Source organism: Ciona robusta, chromosome 1 (genome assembly GCF_009617815.1).
Source record: "Ciona robusta chromosome 1, ASM961781v2".
Taxonomy (NCBI): domain Eukaryota; kingdom Metazoa; phylum Chordata; class Ascidiacea; order Phlebobranchia; family Cionidae; genus Ciona; species Ciona robusta.
In genome coordinates this window covers 284,124-304,886 of record NC_143235.1, presented here as the reverse complement: position 1 = coordinate 304,886, position 20,763 = coordinate 284,124, and the positions used below count along the sequence as shown (strand labels likewise).

At 39.9% G+C, this 20,763-nt stretch overlaps 2 protein-coding genes, 1 long non-coding RNA gene and 2 other non-coding genes across 5 annotated transcripts; 2 read left to right on the top strand and 3 right to left on the bottom strand.

The window, feature by feature from the left end:
* Positions 1 to 400: 400 nt before the first annotated feature.
* On the bottom strand, positions 401 to 8,213 carry LOC149741059 (uncharacterized). Its single transcript, XM_089890968.1, has 8 exons — positions 8,061 to 8,213; positions 6,798 to 6,941; positions 6,233 to 6,375; positions 4,938 to 5,140; positions 3,635 to 4,592; positions 3,106 to 3,337; positions 2,318 to 2,545; positions 401 to 1,958 (listed from the first exon to the last, which is right to left on the bottom strand). The coding sequence occupies exons 1-8, from the start codon at positions 8,091 to 8,093 to the stop codon at positions 1,116 to 1,118; spliced, it is 2,784 nt and encodes a 927-aa protein (XP_089747094.1). The 5' UTR covers positions 8,094 to 8,213; the 3' UTR covers positions 401 to 1,115.
* Positions 8,214 to 15,801: 7,588 nt separating this feature from the next.
* Trnai-aau (transfer RNA isoleucine (anticodon AAU)) lies at positions 15,802 to 15,875 on the top strand. Its single transcript has one exon. It is a non-coding gene; the product is annotated as a tRNA-Ile (tRNA).
* Positions 15,876 to 15,880: 5 nt separating this feature from the next.
* Positions 15,881 to 15,953, top strand: Trnaf-gaa (transfer RNA phenylalanine (anticodon GAA)). The gene has a single exon. It is a non-coding gene; the product is annotated as a tRNA-Phe (tRNA).
* A 293-nt stretch (positions 15,954 to 16,246) lies between these two features.
* Positions 16,247 to 16,754, bottom strand: LOC149741056 (uncharacterized). The gene is made up of 2 exons (XR_016385857.1): positions 16,548 to 16,754; positions 16,247 to 16,428 (listed from the first exon to the last, which is right to left on the bottom strand). It is a non-coding gene; the product is annotated as an uncharacterized LOC149741056 (long non-coding RNA).
* Positions 16,755 to 16,855: 101 nt separating this feature from the next.
* On the bottom strand, positions 16,856 to 19,819 carry LOC149741055 (protein NLRC5-like). Its single transcript, XM_089886839.1, has 4 exons — positions 18,348 to 19,819; positions 18,010 to 18,060; positions 17,481 to 17,564; positions 16,856 to 17,238 (listed from the first exon to the last, which is right to left on the bottom strand). The coding sequence occupies exons 1-4, from the start codon at positions 19,684 to 19,686 to the stop codon at positions 16,856 to 16,858; spliced, it is 1,857 nt and encodes a 618-aa protein (XP_089742965.1). The 5' UTR covers positions 19,687 to 19,819.
* Positions 19,820 to 20,763: the final 944 nt, after the last annotated feature.

Sequence of the window (20,763 nt, the reverse complement as noted above, 5' to 3'; positions counted from 1 at the left end):
TTGTGGCTACAATTAATTGATTCGTCCCCACCAGAAATATTTGCGCACGTGACGTCGTAACATGACGCAAAAGGGAAATCCCCTCCGATTAAATGGCGCGTATTTTGTTTTTAAATTCCAATGAAAATGTCTAAAGAAAGAATGAATGAATGTCATCCCAAGTCCCGACCCTAGATTGTCTTCACCAAAGTGGCGCATAAGCTGAAGTCTGCTCAATACATTAGAGCATCACACATTACGCTTTGGTTGAGAGACGAACGCTGTATACCTAACTGTGCCACAGCATCGCCCAATCTAACCCCCCGTAGCTTAATACTGCATACAACCCTGCCTTTGCAAAGCTGTGTTGAAACAGATACAGCCTTATCTCTCATGCACACAACTTTCTTGCCCAACCATGTTTAACAAAGAAATGTATATTTTAAAATCCGTATACATCGTGGCAGGAACGAATAAAATGCAACAGCGGAGATTTGGAAACTGAAGAAAAAGGGAGTCGGTGACGTCATGATAACACCTTGGCATGCGTAGAAACACAGTGAAGAAAAAGAGGGCAAGGAAAACATACACAACGTATTAAGTGGCTTTTGTGGGAGTTGTAAAAACTGGTACGTACTATAAACGACCCCACGATTAAAAACCACAGCTTCAAGGCTTCAAGCTGACGGGGTTTGAGTTGACGGGACACTCATACTACACACACGGAGTATTGAGTAAATTTTACTTGTATAAAAGTTAAAACTGGTAGTTATTTGGGTAACACTGTCAACGCTGTAATGTTCTTGTTATCCGAACACAGAGGTAGCAAACTTCTTTATGGATTTGGGAAATTGGGGCTTTAACGTTTGCAAAGACCCAGTTATGGCCGGCATGGTCGTGAATGAATTACAAGAACACATATAAAGACACTTCATGGATATTGCTTACAGGCCAACGTCGTTACCTTGGAAAAGTTTGGGGTGTGAACCAGACTTACTGGGTTCGGACACCAGCGCTGGAAGTTACAGTGTTTGTGTTTCGACGGCTGGAACTCATAACGCAGGCCTTCTCTGCTTAATATACCACACCCCACAACGAGTGGTACTAGGTTCGAAACCAGGAGTGAGGAGATTTTATCACAGGAGTTCTGGGGCGTCTTCCCCTAATGGCGAAGCGAGTGGTGTTGCGTTCATAAGGTCCCTGGTTTCGTCATCTGACGTCACTCTCTCACGTGACCTACCACGCATGATTGCGCGTGACCTAAGGTTAACAGCGATCCACTCGCAGCAGTGAAGCGAGACGCCTTGGTTTGATGACGTGTCATCCATTGATGATGCGGATGACGCGTTAGAGGTTGCAACTCTTCTGCGGCAGTAGCAGGCGATTGTCACTGACAGCAGGAGGACGACTGTTGCCACCACAGCAAGTACAACTTCCATGGCTATTGTCCCCTTCTGTGGCGACGGTTTGGGTGGTGTGCAATCCAACTCGCCCACAGCATGCAGTACTGCCTGGCTCATTGCCGATGCAGGACCAGCACACATGTACTCGGGCGATCCAAGGACTATAACGTGAAGGTTTTCGTTCATGTTGTTCACCCAAGCCACGAACGGCACCAGCTCGCAGTCGCATATAAAGTTATTGCCAGTGAAATCAACTGACGCCAAGGTGGTAGAGTCCAAGATACTTGAGTTAATGGTGGTCAGGTTGTTGAACGAGATATCAAGTCTGATCAAGGAGGGCAACACGAAAGAGAACTCGTCATTCATCTCAGTAATGCTGTTCTCGCCAAGGAAAAGAGTCTTAAGTGAAGGCATGGGCTGGTCAACAAAGGACCCAACCATACATTTCGCTAAGTTAAGCTCAGTTAGGTTAGTAGCGTCGCGAAAGGCAGCGTAGTCGACATCAAGCATGGGGTTGCTTTTTAAATCGAGTTTCAACAGTCCATGGTAGCCTTCCAACATCCCATACGTCATTTCCTGCAAAACAATAACCTGTACATAAGCAAAGGAGGTGACGACATTTGCGCGGGAATAACTTATGGTCAACATGTTTACTGTGGAAAACTTATAAGGCTTCAAGTATTTGTATGAATGCGTAACCTATTTTTGCCGGCGGTATTTCGACTTTTAATTCTATAAGGTTCTGTCGTACAGTCACGATATGGGAACTAAAATGTATACTATAGGGTAAATTTGACCAAATACAGTAGTACGCATTTTAAGCAACATATACTATATCAGCGCCTATAATTGCCTATATACGCATTACCAAATAAAGCATAAATAGTCGGGGTCAACTAAAGATATCTTTAGTAGGCCATCGGGTCAACCATTACCTGTATATTATTATACGAAGCGTCAATCGACTCGAGCAACGGCGCTCGTATGCGGGGAAACTCTGTAAGGTTATTGTGGCCGATGTGTAGCATGGTTAGAGATGGTAAACGTTGTGGGTGAATAATTAGCAGTTGGTTGTTATGTAGGGTGAGCCTTGATAGTTTGCTGCATTGCGATAATTGAGATTCGAAAATCACCTCAAGCTCGTTGTTTTCCAAGGACAGAATCTGTGGGGAAGTTGAATTAAAATGGCGGCGTTGTGGCGTTGTATAAAGTATAGTGTCTTGTATTGTTGGCTTATCTTGCGACACGGTTGGTGTCGATAAAGCTGTAGACTACATTAAACACTGATGTGCTGAAACATGGCTTAGGTGTGCCGTGTATTTTTACTGATCAACAAAACCAAACAATTGTAAAGTGTAACTTGAAAAAATTAATTCCAGTAGTGGTAATAGGTTCAAATCCCAACCTAGTAAGACTCTACCTCTAAATTGGTGAGTTCCTTGAGAGCGAACGGCGCAATCTCAATCAACCCATTATCAGCGTTGAATGTACGTTTAGTGTGGCGTTGTATAAAGTATAGTGTCTTGTATTGTTGGCTTATCTTGCGACACGGTTGGTGTCGATAAAGCTGTAGACTACATTAAACACTGATGTGCTGAAACATGGCTTAGGTGTGCCGTGTATTTTTACTGATCAACAAAACCAAACAATTGTAAAGTGTAACTTGAAAAAATTAATTCCAGTAGTGGTAATAGGTTCAAATCCCAACCTAGTAAGACTCTACCTCTAAATTGGTGAGTTCCTTGAGAGCGAACGGCGCAATCTCAATCAACCCATTATCAGCCAGGTCCAATTCAACAAGGCCATGCAAGCCTTTTAAGGTTTGTTCGGTTAATTCGTCAAGTTGGTTGGCCCGAAGGTTGAGGGTTCGAAGCCCGGAGTGGGAGGAGAACGCGTCATCTTGGATCGTGCTGACGTCATTGTTGGAAAGATCGAGAATTTGTAGTGACGAAGATCTGTGGAGATGGGAGTTTACTCGGGAACACTGTTCATATTTTACTCAGGAACACTGTTCAGGTTTTATCCAGCAGAAATACTAACAATGGGAGCATATTTGTCTTTAGGCAAGACACTTAACACCAATTGTTTCAACCAAGTGGTCACCAATGGGTTGTTCAAATTTTCAGGTATACTAAAATAACCACCCGCAATACACGGTAACTTGTAAGCGCGCACGAGGTAAAAGCAGAGCACCTGTGTTGTAACGACTACCCCGCAAAATGTCGACTTCGACTTCCCACCAAGTAACTTACCTTATATAGAATGTACGTTGATTTATCTTCGTCATGGCATTCGAGGAAAGATTAACACTAACCAGATGCTCCATGTTTATAAATACGTCATCGGTGACGTCATGTAGGCTACCTGCAGTCAAGTTTAACTCAATAAGTTTGTTGAGGCTACCCATGCTGTATGATGTCAGGTTCACGATGCGGGTTTTATCCAAATTTACGGTTTCCACCGAAGGGGGAAGTACCGGGATGCGGTTTAGGGGATTCCCTGATAAACACACCCGAGTGAGGTTTGACAAGTTGGTCAAAGCATTGGTTGACACTTCAATGATACGACTCCTACACAAGCCAAGGTATCGAAGGTTCTTTAGGTTGGAGAACAAATCACTCCCGATGACGTTGATTTTAGTGTTTGATAATTCCAGCATGTTCATGGTGGGTGCGAACATGTGGCCGTTGTCGGTTATTGTGAGTCGTCGGTTGTTTGACATATCCAGTGTTTGCAGCATCGGGTTGAACCATTTCTCCATAACCGGGGCAAATGTGGTTGGGGTAGACTTTGTAGAAGGAACCGTTGAGTTTATAGAAGAAACCACAGTAGTTATATTGTCCCAGTAGTTCGACTCGGCAGTAGTTGGTTCCAATGTGGTGGTTGGTCCCGATGTGGAGACTTCTAAAGTTTCTTTAAAGATCGGTAACTTGTTAATGCGATTCGCACGGAGGAGTAACGTCGTTAATTTCGACAACTTTGTAAAACTGTCAGCAGGTAGTCGTTTACAATTGCAATGGGAAAGATCAAGATATCGAAGCGCGATCAATTTGTCGAAAATACCGGTTTCAAAGTTGACCGACCACGACGCCATGTTGTCGCTCATGATAAGGACGTTTAGTTCGGTTAATTTATCAAAGTCGTTCCGCCTGAAGTTGCTGATTGAGGTGTGTGAGATGTTTAGTATGTGGAGGGATGGCGGGAAAATACCTGTGAACGGAAATGACGTTTACAATAGGGCATTGTTTACCTCACAATGCTGTTTGAGAAATAAACAATCTAAAAATAGACATTATGTCAACGTTGCTACAGCGTTTAACCCTGAGTCGGTAAAAGTGCATAAGCCGCGTTAGCCGCCATGCTTCGTTGAAAACTTTAACTTTATTATACTTATATTAACCGGCATATCTGTAAACGTGATAACTAGCAATCGGGGGCATACGGTACATTAATCCAACGTGTATACGGCCCACACTATAATACATTTTCTCTTCGCTTGGTTAAATTAACCAAAGAGATCAAATTACAAGAATATGTTATGAAGCAAAATTTCACCTTCCGGCAAAACAGAAACGCGCGAGTTGTGAGAAACGTCAAGTTCAACCAAGTTCTTCATCCCTGCTAGCTGTGATGGTAATCTACGAAGTGCGTTGTAGGATAGTGATAGCGAGGCGAGGGTTGGGGATAGGAGTTGAAGGTCGGGCGTGGGAATCATGTTCAGTTGGTTGAGTGACAAATCCAACCTCTGCAACTTTGATCTGCAATTTTACACTTGTCGGTTTTGGGATTTAAACAAATCTACTGCTATAGTTAAGTATAGTCTAGCAAGGTTACGTTTGAGGTAATGGCCAACTCTGGTCTAAATCCCTGGTCCCAGCACGGCGTGCCTCACTGTAGGACCTCACCCATATAGAGTAGAATGTGCATATACAATGTTGGGGTAATGGACAACTCTGACCTAAATCCCTGGTCCCAGCACGGCGTGCCTAAGTGTAGAACCTCACCCGTATAGAATGTACATATAGAATGTTGGGGTAATGGACCAACTCTAGCTTAAAATCTCAGATTCCATTACGTCTCATATCGTATAGTCTTGTACATACAGAATTGCTAGGTTACGTTAAGCGTAAGTAATAACTTTGACAAATCGGTGGCATAATGTAAATGCCATTCCAACGCAACACATACTTATGTAAGATATTTGCTTCACTTAGCTATAAGTAGCACATATGTAGACATGTATGTTAATATTACGTTGGGCAAAATTCCTTTACAATCCAATAATCACTGTAATACACGTCTCAGTAAATAATGGCCGCATTACGGAGATATTGGGCACGTTTAAAGGATTGTATGGATCACTACAATACGTTGTTGAGGTATAGAGTTAAAACAGGATCGTATGTTTTCCATGAGCTTATGCCTTTAGCAACCATCACATAACTTACACCCGGAATTACACATAACTCAGTTCAAAAACATTACACTGGTTCATAATCTTAAGTTCCTGTCCGAAATATGTGTTGTTGACGTTGGAAATTTGATATTCTGACAGTTTAAATCCGTAACTTGAAGTCAATATATGTTGTAGACGATAAAATAAGAACAGTTGGAGGTATTTCCTAACCAGTTGCTCATGGCCCTGTTTATTTTAGAGGCTGATTGCTACAAAGTGGTGAATAAAATAACAGATATTAATATGTTTGAAAAATGTGGGATATGTTATTGGTGGAGCAGGAGGAGCCACGGGTGTTGAGTGTTTCTGAAAAGGTCACGAACAAAATTTGAGAAACACTGGTTTAAGGGAAACCATGCCACGCGTGGTATCTTCAATATAAACCGCTAATTACCTGTCAAGTCCCATGAAGGCTCCAGTCTCAATTACTCGCATTCGATTCCCCCTTAATGATATAATCGTGAGTTTCGTGAACATGATAAAAGCATGAGCCTTGAGGACGGAGATATGATTAAAATCCATCACGAGTTCGTTAACCTGTATAAAATGTGGGACATGAAGTGGAATCGTCAACAGTGCAAGCTTTTGTATAAAAGAACGCCGTTTAGTTACCCTCGCATGACAGGGCAACGACAGTCGTTATAACACGGGTGTTGCGTTTAATCCACCTTGTGCCAACTTACAAGTTATGTAGTTTTTATTTATTTAGTTATAGTAGCGGATTGAACACGTTGGTGGTCAAACTAAAGAAATTGATTGAATCAAATCTTTTAAGCGGATTATGTTCGTAACATTGGATAGATATGTGGTTATTCATAGCCTTGATGTGAATGTCAGGTGTCGGATTAAAATAAAACACTTCCGTATTTTATACAATGCGTGTTTTCACGCATGTCGTTCAGTTGGTAAGTCCTGTCTCTCTCCAGCTAATTTCACTTGTTATACAATATATAGTTTACCTGGTAAGCCTCCGGTACTGGTATGTTGGTGAAATTAAGTGTGGTGCAATCAGCTACGATCTCCCCTTCTAACAACGAACAACTACAACGACTGATGCAATTGTAACCAGCCCATGTTAGCTTGGTGGTGTGTATGATGAACAACTGTTATAACGTAGTAAACGTATAAGTATATATACGAGTGAATCACGATATAAGTAGCTTTAACCCGAGCTGGTTCATTACCCCCAACACATGGAATAATAAATCATTTGATTTCCTTACAAAAATCATACGCCCGTATAATCTTAATACAATACCACTTTCATCACTACGTATTTGTGGCTTGGAACTTCCCGACATGACACAAGCTGATGTAAAGGATATACAACCCCAGTGTCCATACGTTAATGCTAAGTTACTGATTTATGACAATAGGTTTATGCCTCATTTATATTTGCGCACAAAATAAAAATAATCAACGTATTTGTATTTGTTGTTTATACGAAAGTCACGAAACATGATAAACAAAAACCCATTAACCCTTTGACCGTTGACCTTGTGTAATATGACCTCCAGACAGAGGACCTAAGTAACCCCATGACCCCATTGCTTACCAACCCTTCTATAAACGAGTGTGCTGTACACAAGTATATAGTAGGGTGGTCCACATAGACAGGGAGAAAGTAGAATGTTGGCGTCGTTGTATTGAGGTAAGTGCATTGGGAGAAAATCTGAGCAATTTGAGTATAGCTGTCAATCATTGTAATGCTTTCAACTTGGCGGGCGATGTTTTATGGATTGATTGCCAAGACCGCGAAGCTTTGAAACGGGGATTTGACATGTATTGTACACATATTAAACTTGATGCGGCATGTATTGTACAGTATGTATACATATCAAGGCTTTATATCAATAGGTGTCTATCACCACGCGTTAACGAGCGTTATAAGCAGATAATAAACTTTTAATATCTTTGTTCGAAATTGTAACAAATGAAGCTGTTCTTGTATAAAGGTTACGATAAATATACAGCGGTGGTTTTTAGATGTTGTGTTACAGTGGTCGAGTCCAACATTCTAGTTTAATCTTGTGGTTAACGTTCAGGGAATTACTATTCAGAGAAAGGTTCATTTGACAAAAAAGGACACAAACCGTTTGACAATGATTGACAGGTACATACGTACCCCCATTAGGTACATACGTGTCCAGTTAGTACATACTACAACATACGTGCCCAATAATAGCGTCAAGTTGACATAACTTGTATAAACGATCACTCACCACGGCCAACATGACATGATAATTGCCCGCCATCTTTTAATGGTGTTTTAACGAAGTGATGATAGCAGCATGTTCCTAACTAACTTGTACAACAACATTGTTAAACCTGTAAGTATATACCGTTATGCTTGTATTGATGGGGAAAAGTTTTGGAATACAAATTACTTTATTCATAAATGTTTTATTGTTTTGAAAACATTTCATCCGCCATGCAGTAACTATAAATTGAGACTGTATTTGCCTATTTATATGTGAGGGAACCTGTTTGTAACTTGTAAAATAAATCGCTGGGTTTAAAAATCATACTAGAAATGTTGCTGCTGTTGCCACTAGGCATAACGTATCTTCTGGTTATAAAATAAAGCGTCTGACTTATCCGTGTTAACTAATAGATGGTAAACATTAACCGTGTACAATATATAACAGGTAACCATATGTGGCTATTTCTGTACAACGTGGATATTCATTGGCGTCCCATAGTAGTAGATTAGTATGTAGGAGTGGGATCATCGTAACTCGATCATGGGAGCGGTTACAAGGAAATTTTAAACGGATATAGTTGGCTGGTAGGTTTATACGTCATGTACTAATATTAGTTAAACACTGCATATGCTGGTACCAACGTCGCTGCTTGTACAACATGAAACAGTCCAGTCCGTTAAACAGCATCGTATACATGCACTAAACTTACATTATGCTGTGTATCAAAGCTTTAATAAATCATTAATATGCTGTATATGAACTGCAGCATATGGTGGTCTACTATGAAACAGTATCCTCATAGTAGGGACACTACATACACTGTACTGTATATTCTCTTACGCATAATAACTGTAGTAGCAACACAGCAACACTAGCTATAGTAAACCACATATGTAGTAACTGAATAAGCGTAACTACCAGCCATAATCTGTATTGTACACAACACATAGCAAAAGCAACGCTTACTGCTTCAATCGAGCGAACTAATTGTGAAAGGAAGCGATCAAACCGATGGCTCATGTACATAGCTGACTGTAGCCACGTTTGCCAATGACGATGTACAAGTGCTTTTCCAATATCGTTTTATTTACACAGTAAATACGGTGAGTAATATAACTAGAGGGAAAGTTGAAGACTTGAGATTTAATATGGATAACATTGTTACCAACGACCTAACATCAAGGTTTAACCTTCACCTATTTATCTTCTCAATTATAAAGCAGACGTTAAATAATAACCGTTGGTTTTATAAACTTTATTCGATTCGTATCGGAATGAATGACGTTTAACGTTATATCCATTGTCTGTTTGTTGAGTTGTTTTGGCTTAAAAAGCTTCTAATATAGTCATGAATTTTGAACCAATTATTTGATACAGAGTAGCGTGGGATGAGACGAGACCTTTTAACACGGTCGTGTTTTAAACAACTCACAACGGTCTATGGGAGTCGTGAGGATACGGTTTTATAATTCTTTGAATGTTCTTTGTTTACCACCAAGTGAGACAGGAAAATAGAATGAAAAGGTGTCCCATCTTCCCCCAACTTTGTATATATATGAATAGTATAAACATGGTTGTCGTTTATACGTTAATTTCGTTCTCTTAGTTGTTTTACTAGTTTAAAAAAATTAAATCGCTGTGTAATATGATTGCTATAGATTAACTAAATATACTACGCGAGTCGATTATGTGTGTAGATTAACTATATCTTCAATATCGGTGAAGCTGTAATTGATCCCAAATGGTTGCTCGACAGCGCGCCGAAGACTACTGGTCTGCTAGGTCGATTTTACAAATCCGTGATCGATAAAATATTTCAAGTAATTGATTTAGTTTGAAATTTTGAAAGGCCGGACAAGCAGAGCGGTGCGCCGAGCGGCAAACATGTAATTAAAGAGACAGCAAGACCGTGTCTGTAACAAGGGCTTTGGCTCCCAAGGTTAATATATCTCATTAAAGCTTAATTGAACCGAGGCGTCTTAAATTGAATCAATTGGATTTGACGTTAATACGACACGTGTATGCTGCAGAAAAAAACAATGATTTAATTCAATCAAGAAACTTTCCGTAAAAGCCCCCGTTCTTTACGTTTAATTGCTTAGCGAAGAACCAATTAAGGTTACAAAGTCACATTCAAGTTTTAAACTTATTATTATTTTTACAATGAAACGCAACAAACTTTTTCATAAAGAATTACCACATTAGCAAAATATTCGCGACACCCAGGACTAATAGTCTTAGACAGCACGTAAGGCAATTTCAACCAGCATTCGCTGATTATTGCCACATCCTATAACTTAACTAAGCAGCTGCTCAGCAAAACAATTACATAAACCCCAAAAACTTAAACTATGCAAACCCACTTAGCCAACTTAACGTATTAGACGTGTTTAACCTAAGCCTTTTCTGGTGTTTCATATTTAGAAACGGTCTTAGAATAAACAGCAACCTATTCAAGCAAATGGTGACATTGAACTGTCTGTTGTTATATACTAACTCGCATACATCTTCAGTTTAACTTTTCGTCCCACAGTGCGATTACATACAAACGTACCACCAGCAGGGCCCGCGCAATATCACTCAACCGCTTATAACATAAGCCTCAAGTTTCATGGCGTTTCGATTCATAACCAAGTTTCCAGGGATCCAAGACGCCCGCTTATTTCCCGTATTGTCCAAAGACCCAGTATATCATTACCTACGCAGCTTCCTCACTGACCATTCGCTTAAAATCTATACATCTTGCGAAACTTTTTCGATTATTGTCGTATCTTATATTTCGCTTTTAAAGCTTCTGGCGTTCGATATAAAGTTGCATTCTAGTAAATAACAACCCTATTGTGACGTCACATTGCCTACTGTGATGCGAACACTCAACCGCTAAAGTAAACAAACGACATCGCCCAAGAAATAGCGGGAGACGCGTACACTTGTAGACAAAGCCAGCATTCCACGATGATTGACGTAAGAATATTGAGTTGTAACTTTTATGTGGTATAACTTTACGAGCATGCCACGGTAAGATACAACTCCTTGATGACGTCATTAAGTGGTTACGGCGAAATTTGGCAAAACTTTTTCAGCAATACTGGAAGCGATGTGTTAAATAACGTGGTTTATTTAAAAGAGCAAATATAGAGCGCCTAATAGCCTATGAGTCACGAAAGTATGGGTTCATACGTCGTATCGCGATAATTGCGAAACAAGCGCCGACTATTCATTTAAACCGGAGATGCGTCACTTCAATGGTTTGATTGATCCCCCTGTGTTAATCGTTTCTCCGCATTCAACGAATGTTTCTTTCATGTGAAGTGAGCCATCACGATGCGCTTGCATACCTCTGCCTTCATAAGGGACCCCCATTCAAAGTGTGCCGGTACATCGGCAATGAAAGGACGTTTCATCGTTTATTCGGCTCGTATTCAATCGAAACCGGAAACCCAGGTCTTAAAAACTTCCGCGTTATTTAGAAATAAATACACGGCAAGTTATATTTGCGTTTATCCAATAAACGCTGCAACTATATTAAAACTAGCCCAGCAAATGCCGTTTTCCGTTACTTCATGTCATTTTTGCATATTACTGCAGTTTCCGTTACAGAGGAATAAGTTATAAACTTCCATGCAACAATATTCGATAACGTCTCATTTATCCAGAAAATCGTTGAGAACCCGCCAAGATATAATCTACTTGTGTAATGATTATAGGCTGGATGTTTACACGAGTAGAATAACAGTAACCGATGTGTAGCAGGAAAGTCATTTGCTATACGCTGAGAAAAATAGCTGCCCTGCCTTTTGTACCAGCGGATTTTTCGCAGTTTACAATATACACCTCCGCACACCCTGCTTCTATATATATCAACACGGGTGCCGAAATGGCCACCCAATACGCAACAACACATCAACGTATACCTTACACACAAGGACCCATATATAGGTGACCAATATTAGATATACGCGTTATCACCTACGCATAATATTTACCGAGCACCGTACACACCGGATACGTATGACGGATCCTTTCACACCTTTAGCTTACTAAGGATATAAGGCTGTCACGTGGTAAGCCTCGCTAGTATATTGACAACATGCGTTAATATAAACACTTGTGTATAACATCGTCACAATGAAACTTCCATTCTAACGATTTTCGCGAAATTCCTATGATCTGTGACGCCATAACCGTTTCTATTATTGCCACGTGTTCTATTTCGCTTCTAAAGCTACCGCGGCGTTTGATATAACGTTACATTTTAGTAAATAACGACTTCTACAGTGCCGCGAACTCTCGACCACTAAAAGTAAACAAACGACATCGACTGAGTATAATATACACTTGGTACACAACCTTATCCTTCCACTAATATGGCCTGGTATGTTGAAACGCATATTTCCCAGAACCAACTTCGCCCGCTTTACCTCCTTAATACACGAAGCTTCAATCTTTCCCTCCACCAATCCACATAGCGATTACACTGAACCAACGATGTCGCCCACCCAACACAACAGCTGCAACACGCAGCCTTTCTCTCTCACTCTCTACGTGCAAGTGCATCACCTCCCACCCGCATAACAACTCAAGCGAAACAAACGGAAATGCCGCTTGAGAAGCCAAACAAAATGACGCATACGTCAATCATCATGCATAAACAGGTCTAATTAACAATCAACCCATTGGGAGATATTAAACTAGAAAACATCACCTTTAAATCAAATTTATCCTAGAGTAGTTTCTGTATCTTTGCTTCTAATTCTCGTATTTCAAATTGATGGGAAACTTACAGCGATACGACAGTTATATAAAACGCCCGTTATAATGCAACTGGTCAGCCAAGGTTCAACACAGCTTAACCCTTCTACATAGTATCCTTGCTATTTTAAGTGCTATACAAACACTTGGTGAGCATTACGCAGCTGGCCGCCGATCGTTAGTGGATTAATATCGTAACCTCGCACTTTCCGGCTATGTTTGCAAACCATTCATCACTGGCCTAATTATGCCATCTTGAGCCCACATTGAGGTAACTTTAAACCTATTTGTCTTTGCTATCGAATATTAAACATTGATTTATGGCTTGCATGACCACAGCCCACCTGGCGGGCAAACTTTCAACCTCAAGGAATGGAAGCTTCTGCGTCTAATTGCACCTGAGATTTGCACACGTCTTGCTTTCTCTGTATACAAGCAAAACAACAATTGGTAGGCGGGTGTTTTACTTATGAAAATCGACAGAAGCCACCATGTGATTTATATGTTGATTATCTTTGGATGAGCACTCGTCACGGTGGCATAAACAGTACAATACATAAATAAATGCCACTATCTAAGCGTCATTATCGTTTAAAACTACTTAAAAAATCATGGCAGGGTGGGGGAAGATGGTACACCTTTAGGCCATCCAAATAAGCTGATCGTGTTTTAAACAATTAACAACGGTCTGTGGGAGTGGTGGGGATACGGTTTGAATGTTTTAATATTTACTACCAAATTGGAATAGAAAATGGAATGAAAAAGTGACCCATCTTCCCCCACCCTATTGTACCTAATCTATACCTCTATCTATGCCTATTTATTTATCAGTTAAACCACAGCAATACAGATGTGAATCAACAACAGCTCCTACCATGTGAAGCTATTACTTTCCTTACACGGTCACATACATACATCTTCCCCACAACCACTTAAACTACTACAAGCAACCACGCATACCAGTCTTATCTAACTTTCATTTATCACAATTATTATCTCCCGGTTATTAACACGAGGTATAATGATAGTCTACTCTCGTTTCTCCTCGTTTTTCAGCTACTTACACAGATGTAATCAAGTCGTCTAACTTACCGTTCAAACCAAGCACATAATCTTCAAAGTAAAAGCCAATCATTCGTCAACTTAACTATAAGTGAGAGTCGACGTCTGTCAATGCCTCGTATTCCACTATTTGCATTGGTTCAACTACGCTCTGTGTTTAAGCCATTGCCATGCCTTTATCGTTCAAGGCACTTTATTGTCATTTAAGAAGCGTAATTGGGCTACACATAATCCAATAAAAGATTCCTACTTTACAAACATTTATTTAGCAGCCACACTTTTATCTGACACTTTACTAAGTAGTTTTTACCCGTAGCTTGTTTAACGACTGTCATTTTGCTGCTAATTCCCTTATCTTCGTTGTTTTAATTATTCTGATGTTCGCTACCATATTCGAAGAAATAAAAATATGATTTGTGAATCAGAGGAAACGTCATTGTTTACATAACCTCCTACGACGTCACAACTGGCGTCGTGCAAACATTTTCGCGGTCAGTGTTGTTTTGTGTCTTCTGTAATAAAGGACTATGACATCATAATGACATCTTATCTCGGCAGGCGAGTGATAATAAAGAGGTTTTAAAAACACCAAGAACCAGGTATCAGGTAACACCATGTCATAGTTAGTTACGTCATACGCTGATGACGTAGGTGCCAGGTGGTACTTACATAGTAAACTTGACTGAATTCCCGTTTAAATGTATTTTCAACGATGTCGTTTTGTCGTTATATACCCCGCCTTTTCATTATTCACATTTCCCAAATCTTTGCTACTGTAACCAAAGAGACAAATCAAAGTTGTAATTCTCCGGCAAGGTTATTAACATAGCTTCGGTTGATCCGCCGCAAACCAATTTACGATGTTCCGCAAAAATCAGTGGCGCCAACCCCACGACCAAAAACACGACTGCGACCGAATTAGTTGAAAGTCTAGGCCCCTGTAATTCCATCATATAAGATTACGATCTGTACATTCTATACGGATTTAAAGGGGAAGCTATTAGTAGAGGCTTGAGTGACCTAATGGCATTTACTTGAGAATCAACGCAAATAAATTGACAGCATCTGGTAGATGTTAACACACGATGGGTCCTTGTGTAGTTTTGCTCATTGATAGTTATGATAAAAAGGTTTTAGACCACACACGTAAATTACTCCAGCGGAACCAGTAACACTTGTCCTCGTGCAATGGTTGCTTATCGCTAAGCAAAGGCTTGTGGAAATTATTAGATGCTGGTCCGGCTTTGAAAACGAACAGTTCGTAGGTATGGGATGCTTAAACCACTGTGACCATTACAACCAATAAGGGTTCAATATTGAATGTACCAGAATTGTATGCTTATACTTATAAGTGGACCACCGTGCTGTGGTGATTTTGAAACCCTTCCAACAAAGAAAAGGATAGGAGAGCAAACACACTTTTTTTATTTTGAAAGTCAGAATTGTAGAATTCTTAAGAATAGCGAAGACATTTCAACGCTAAATGCTAAACCATCAACAGAACTGCAACTTAAAAAAACTTTACATGAAAGAACTACCCAGCAAAGGCCAGTAAACAGTGGCAAACGTTTAAGACCACCGCGCCGCTTTTATACGCTGCCCTCGTTGCACATTCACTTGCACAAACCAAAAAACGTCTGCTCCACCAATATATACCATGAAGTTAGGGTGTGACGTCATCATTTCTAAAAGTCGGCTTACTGGACGGACCTATAGTTGTATTAGTGGTAAGAGAACGAAGCCAACAAAATCAGACTTTTTTCATTGTGAAACAAGGACTTATTTATTAAATAGTAAAAACATGTTGTATGTACAGTCAATTGTAACTGTAATTTTCCTAATGTTGAGTTACATAACAATAATGCATGCAGTCTATTGACCAACATATAAATTGCAATGCCAACCCCTAGCTGTCTGGTGATTGTTTGCCACCCATGTTCTCGTCGGCCGGTTAGCTCAGTTGGTTAGAGCGTCGTGCTAATAACGCGAATGTCGCGGGTTCGATCCCCGTACTGGCCACTTCTGCCTCGATAGCTCAGTTGGGAGAGCGTTAGACTGAAGATCTAAAGGTCCCTGGTTCAATCCCGGGTCGGGGCAGTCTTTTTAAGCATAGAGTTTAAAGAATCACAGAAACAAATTAGCCAGTTTAATGTCGTTAAAAGTTTAATGTCGTTTAATGACTCAAAAAGTGTAAGTAACGTACACACTTAATTGCTGATATATTTTAAATGGGTACGCTTATTTTTTATGCACAACTTTCCGATAACTAAAGCGAAATCACGCTATATACGTAGCATATGCATGTGCCTTTTGTGTCATACGTGAATCTGAACCAAACGTGCAAGCGGACATATTGTAACATAAATTTAAAGTAAAAAGTGAATTGTATTTAGAATGACAGCAAGCATGCACAGGTTTAATAACTACGATACGGCAATAAACATAGCATTTGAAATGCTGCTAAATTGTGTTAATAAAAAAAAGTTTTGCATGTGTAGGTAATAGATGTCTACGACGTTTCCTCTCTCTTCAGATACCTCTCGTTGTCAACGTCGATTGAAATCTCCAGTTGCTGAAGTTAAATTAAGAGTTATTCCAATAACATAAAGTAAAGGCATAAGTAATTGCTGCAACCCAAGTTAATTTCACAAATGGGCTAGTGACGTTTATTAATTTCTAAACACAACCCACCGATCCAGGAATATTATTCAAAGCTTCCTGAATCCTCCTTTCCTCTTCTTCATTAGCGAACCTCCACATTAATATTGATGGATCTTCGTTCCGGAAGCAAAGAGCAAGTTGTAGCATCAGATCAATCTTAGGGAGGATCTCACACAAGATTCCAACATCTTCTGACTCCAGGAAGTTTCCAGCAATTCGGAGTTCAGCAATCTGCATCGGGATAAAGCGGGGTAAACGTTGGTAATTGGAGTAACTCTTTACGATACGTTCATAATTATGTAAGTTGCATCGACATGCAATGAATAAAAGAAGTCAACTTATCCTAAAACGACAGTCAACACGGGTTCATCTACTTCGTGCACGTTCACTTTACATTTATTCATTCTTCGGCCAGCACAGGAATACAGCCAAACACTCACCGTTCCCTTCATGTTTTTGATCCCGCGTGCGATCACTCTAAACGATTGTGACGTAATCCCACTATGACGTAGATCAAGTTGTTTGACGCATTTCTTTACTTTGCTTAGAACACGTGACAAAGCGTCGGCTTCACACATCGAAATAACAGAATAACTGAGATCGACCAGATCCGGGAAGTGATCTGCTGCAGTTTGGATAACTACATCGTTATCGCATTCCCTCAGGTCCAATAGCAGGTTCAGAAACAAACGTTTTCCTGTGAACACCCTTGTTATAACGTCTGTTATATTGCCCGTCGCATATAAATGGGTTAGATTCATTCATACATGATTTATTCAACCATTGAACCATCGACATTGGCCCACACACTATAAGAAGATACCGGGTATAGTCCACAACTCATCTAAAACCGCTGTTGCTTATAATTAAGCTGTTATTAACTTATTGCAACTCCTGATAAAAAAGACTAGAACCTATTTTACACACGTATATTATATAAGATTAAATTAGACACAGCCTTACCATCTTTAGTGTAAGGAATGTCGACTGCTTTGAAACGACGAAACATTTCTTGCAGAATCAAATCTCGTTTGAGTGACATTGTATCTGTAAGTGCATTGGATAGGCTTTGAAATGTGAAATATGTACGTAGCCATTCAGTTCAGTATCAATGAAACCGAGGAGGTATGAACGCTATACTCAGTTATATATGTTGACTGCGTGGTGTTTATATATATAAAGTACGAAGATTGGACACCTTAGCATATAATATCCAAATAAACAATTAACAACGGTCTATAGGAACCATGAAGATATTTTATATTTTTTGATTTTTTTATACTACCGAATTGGACGAGAAAATGGAATAAAAAGATATCTCATCTTTCCCCGCCCTACTATATAGCTAAAGATATAAGGGTATCATAGTAACTGGATGGCACATGTCACCAATAGTACCTTAAACGCGTAAGCAGCCAATACACAGATTCAGTAACTTATCGATAACTACACTGAGAAAGATAGCACATATTTGATATTCATATTTACCAACCTCTAGGGGGCGGTTGCGGTCGAAAAAAAGCCAAGATTCTGCTCCATGGTGCTGAAGAAAACGTATGACATATTAGAAAATCACAAGATGTTTATAGTACAAGCGCTACTAAATATACGCATCAAACAGAAACCGGGATGCAAGTCCTTGTACAATTTGTTTCTCTTTGGTACATTATTCCATTTTCGGATTGGTGGCTCTTAATGTCTTTATCCAGCCTATATAGACCAGGACCAGGTTATCGAGACATATCGCGGGGTATTTCAAAAGGTAGAGAGTTTGGAATCATCCAAAGTAGCATTCAGTAAAACATTATAATGAAAAACAGTTCAAATTACCTTCACGCTTTCGTTTAACTTCTCTGTTTACGCAACAAACAGAAGACAAGTCATCGTCTTTTTTTACCAACAACCCGCACAGAAACCACGTGACCATGCTCCAGTGGTTATCAAAAAGTTTGTTTCCAAGAAATCTTTTAAACTCCGCAACTGACATCTCGTTCTTGATGTAACTTGCCGAGAAATACTCTTGAAACAGTTGATGGGAGAAGTAATGGTTTATATCTCCCTCGAAAACTCTCTGGGATATCATGGTATTAGCAACGCTTATAATAAGGTCTTGTACCTCATCCGCGGTGATTTGTTCTTTTGCTAATGCGTGGTCACTTATCAGAACTGTTCCTTCTTCCGTTGCTGCGAAGGCGACCCTGGATAGTTGACGAGTTAGTTGTGGTATATCAGTAACTGTGTTTCCGACCCTCCTGAGGTGTTCAAGTACGCAGGTAAATACTTGCGTCATCGTCGATACGTTTTCAATGCCAGAAATGTTGGGGTAGCGCATTGAAATAACGATAAGTTGCATCATTAGTGGGTTAGATATGAAGGTCACTAGTTGTGGGGATTCTGCGTGAAGTTTATCCCACAGTTGGTTGGCTGTTTCTCCAGCAAAGAAGTTGAAGAGCGTCCTTGTATCTTCAGGAGTGAAGTCCTGCAAATAGATCGTCCGCTCTGGACGTAGATGTGGGTGCAGGCCGTTCATTGCGTGCGGTCTGGACATCACGTACAGACGTACATCAAGGAGATACGTAGTTGAGAAAATATTTGCCACAATTTCAGCGACATGTAGTTTTGCATCCGTCCCCAGATTGGATGTTTTCATATCTTTGTACCAAGTCGCTTGGTCCAACCCGTCAAGTATAAGAACACACTTATTTTGGTTTTCCATTATGTATTTGAACACGCCTTTACGATGTTTCTCTTCTGTTAACTTGTGGAAGTTGTTATCGACAAGAAATTCTTTCAAATTGAGCTTGTGGTTTGGACTGTAGTTAAGGTCCATCACTTTAATGAGAAGAACTATTTTTCCGGCATCCTCGTGCAGTCGTCGCATCCGCTTTGATAATGTTGTTTTACCGGATCCAGCATTTCCAATAAAACCAGTGGACTTTGGTTGACTTTCTAGTGCAAAGCTGTCAAATGAGATATTTTCACCTTTCTTTAGCTTTGGTTCAGTGTTTGACGGAGCGTAAGCTTCATTCGCCATCACTGCCCCACGGTTGTAGAATGATATCTTTGTAAGAAGCGGATGTATAACCGGGATGTCAGATTGGTTACAGTTAAGAATATGAACCTGCACGTCGTTGTCTACTGTTTGCTTCTTCAATAAATCTCTCACCATTTCAAACGTATACTGTGGGTCTAAAGGCAAAAATAAATTTATACAACTTCAGCTGCCATCTTATAAAGTTCTTACCCTCATATACGTGCGGTTGATGAAAATGAACTTCGTTGCCGCTTCCATCTATGTTTACAGTTGTACTTGTTGGCGGGGTAGCGATATCCATATTGTTTCACCGGTATATTATGTCTTCTTATTCAATTTTACTACCCAAACCCCCACACACCCCTCATGTTCGAATTACCAAACATATTTTAACCTTATCAATAAATTGTCCTTTAGCCACGACAACGTCATTATTAAAACATTCCCGTGCATTAATATACAGACATCATTTTTATTTATCCCTTTGAACACAGTAACAAAAGTCTTGCTCTTACTACCTGTCTTGAACTACCAAGCCAAAGCACTCGCCTATCTTTATAGTTCCTCTTTTAACGGTAAACAGGCTTCTCAAATTGTAAAAGGGCTATTGAGAAAACGATTATTTAAACCAAAGGAACCTCGTTACACAAACCTACACCATTTTAACATTTATACTAATATGCCGTGTAACATCTGATAACTATATATAAGGAATGAAATCCAGCATAGTTTTATTGCTGTAGTATTATACACTGCATGGACGAGGCGTGTTATACCGACACCATCGCTGTATATAAATACTTGGGTCTATGTATTCTGTATGACCGCAATCGCTGATTAAGCAGAGTAATGCAGTGGGTTCACGGTTCGTAACCATGATTTTATTTGATGTTAGCTTGGTTCTGATTTCGTCCGTTCAGCCTTGAATAAGCACACCCCCGCAATAAACACAACGTTCCACAGCTGTAGCCCGGCAACTAAATAGCTCCTGTATAACTTAAGCTGTACACGGATCTGATTTTGTCAATGCTTATATACACGAGTCCTTGGCATATAAAAGCCGCTTCGGTTAAACAACGTTTTGTTTTCTTATTTACCCCATAGCCCCTTACCATTGTGCTTCGTGTCTATTGTGTTAAAAGTGTCCTTCAGTTTACGTTATGGTAGAATGAAGATCGCTATAAAAATCATTTCAGCCTTTTACTTCTACAT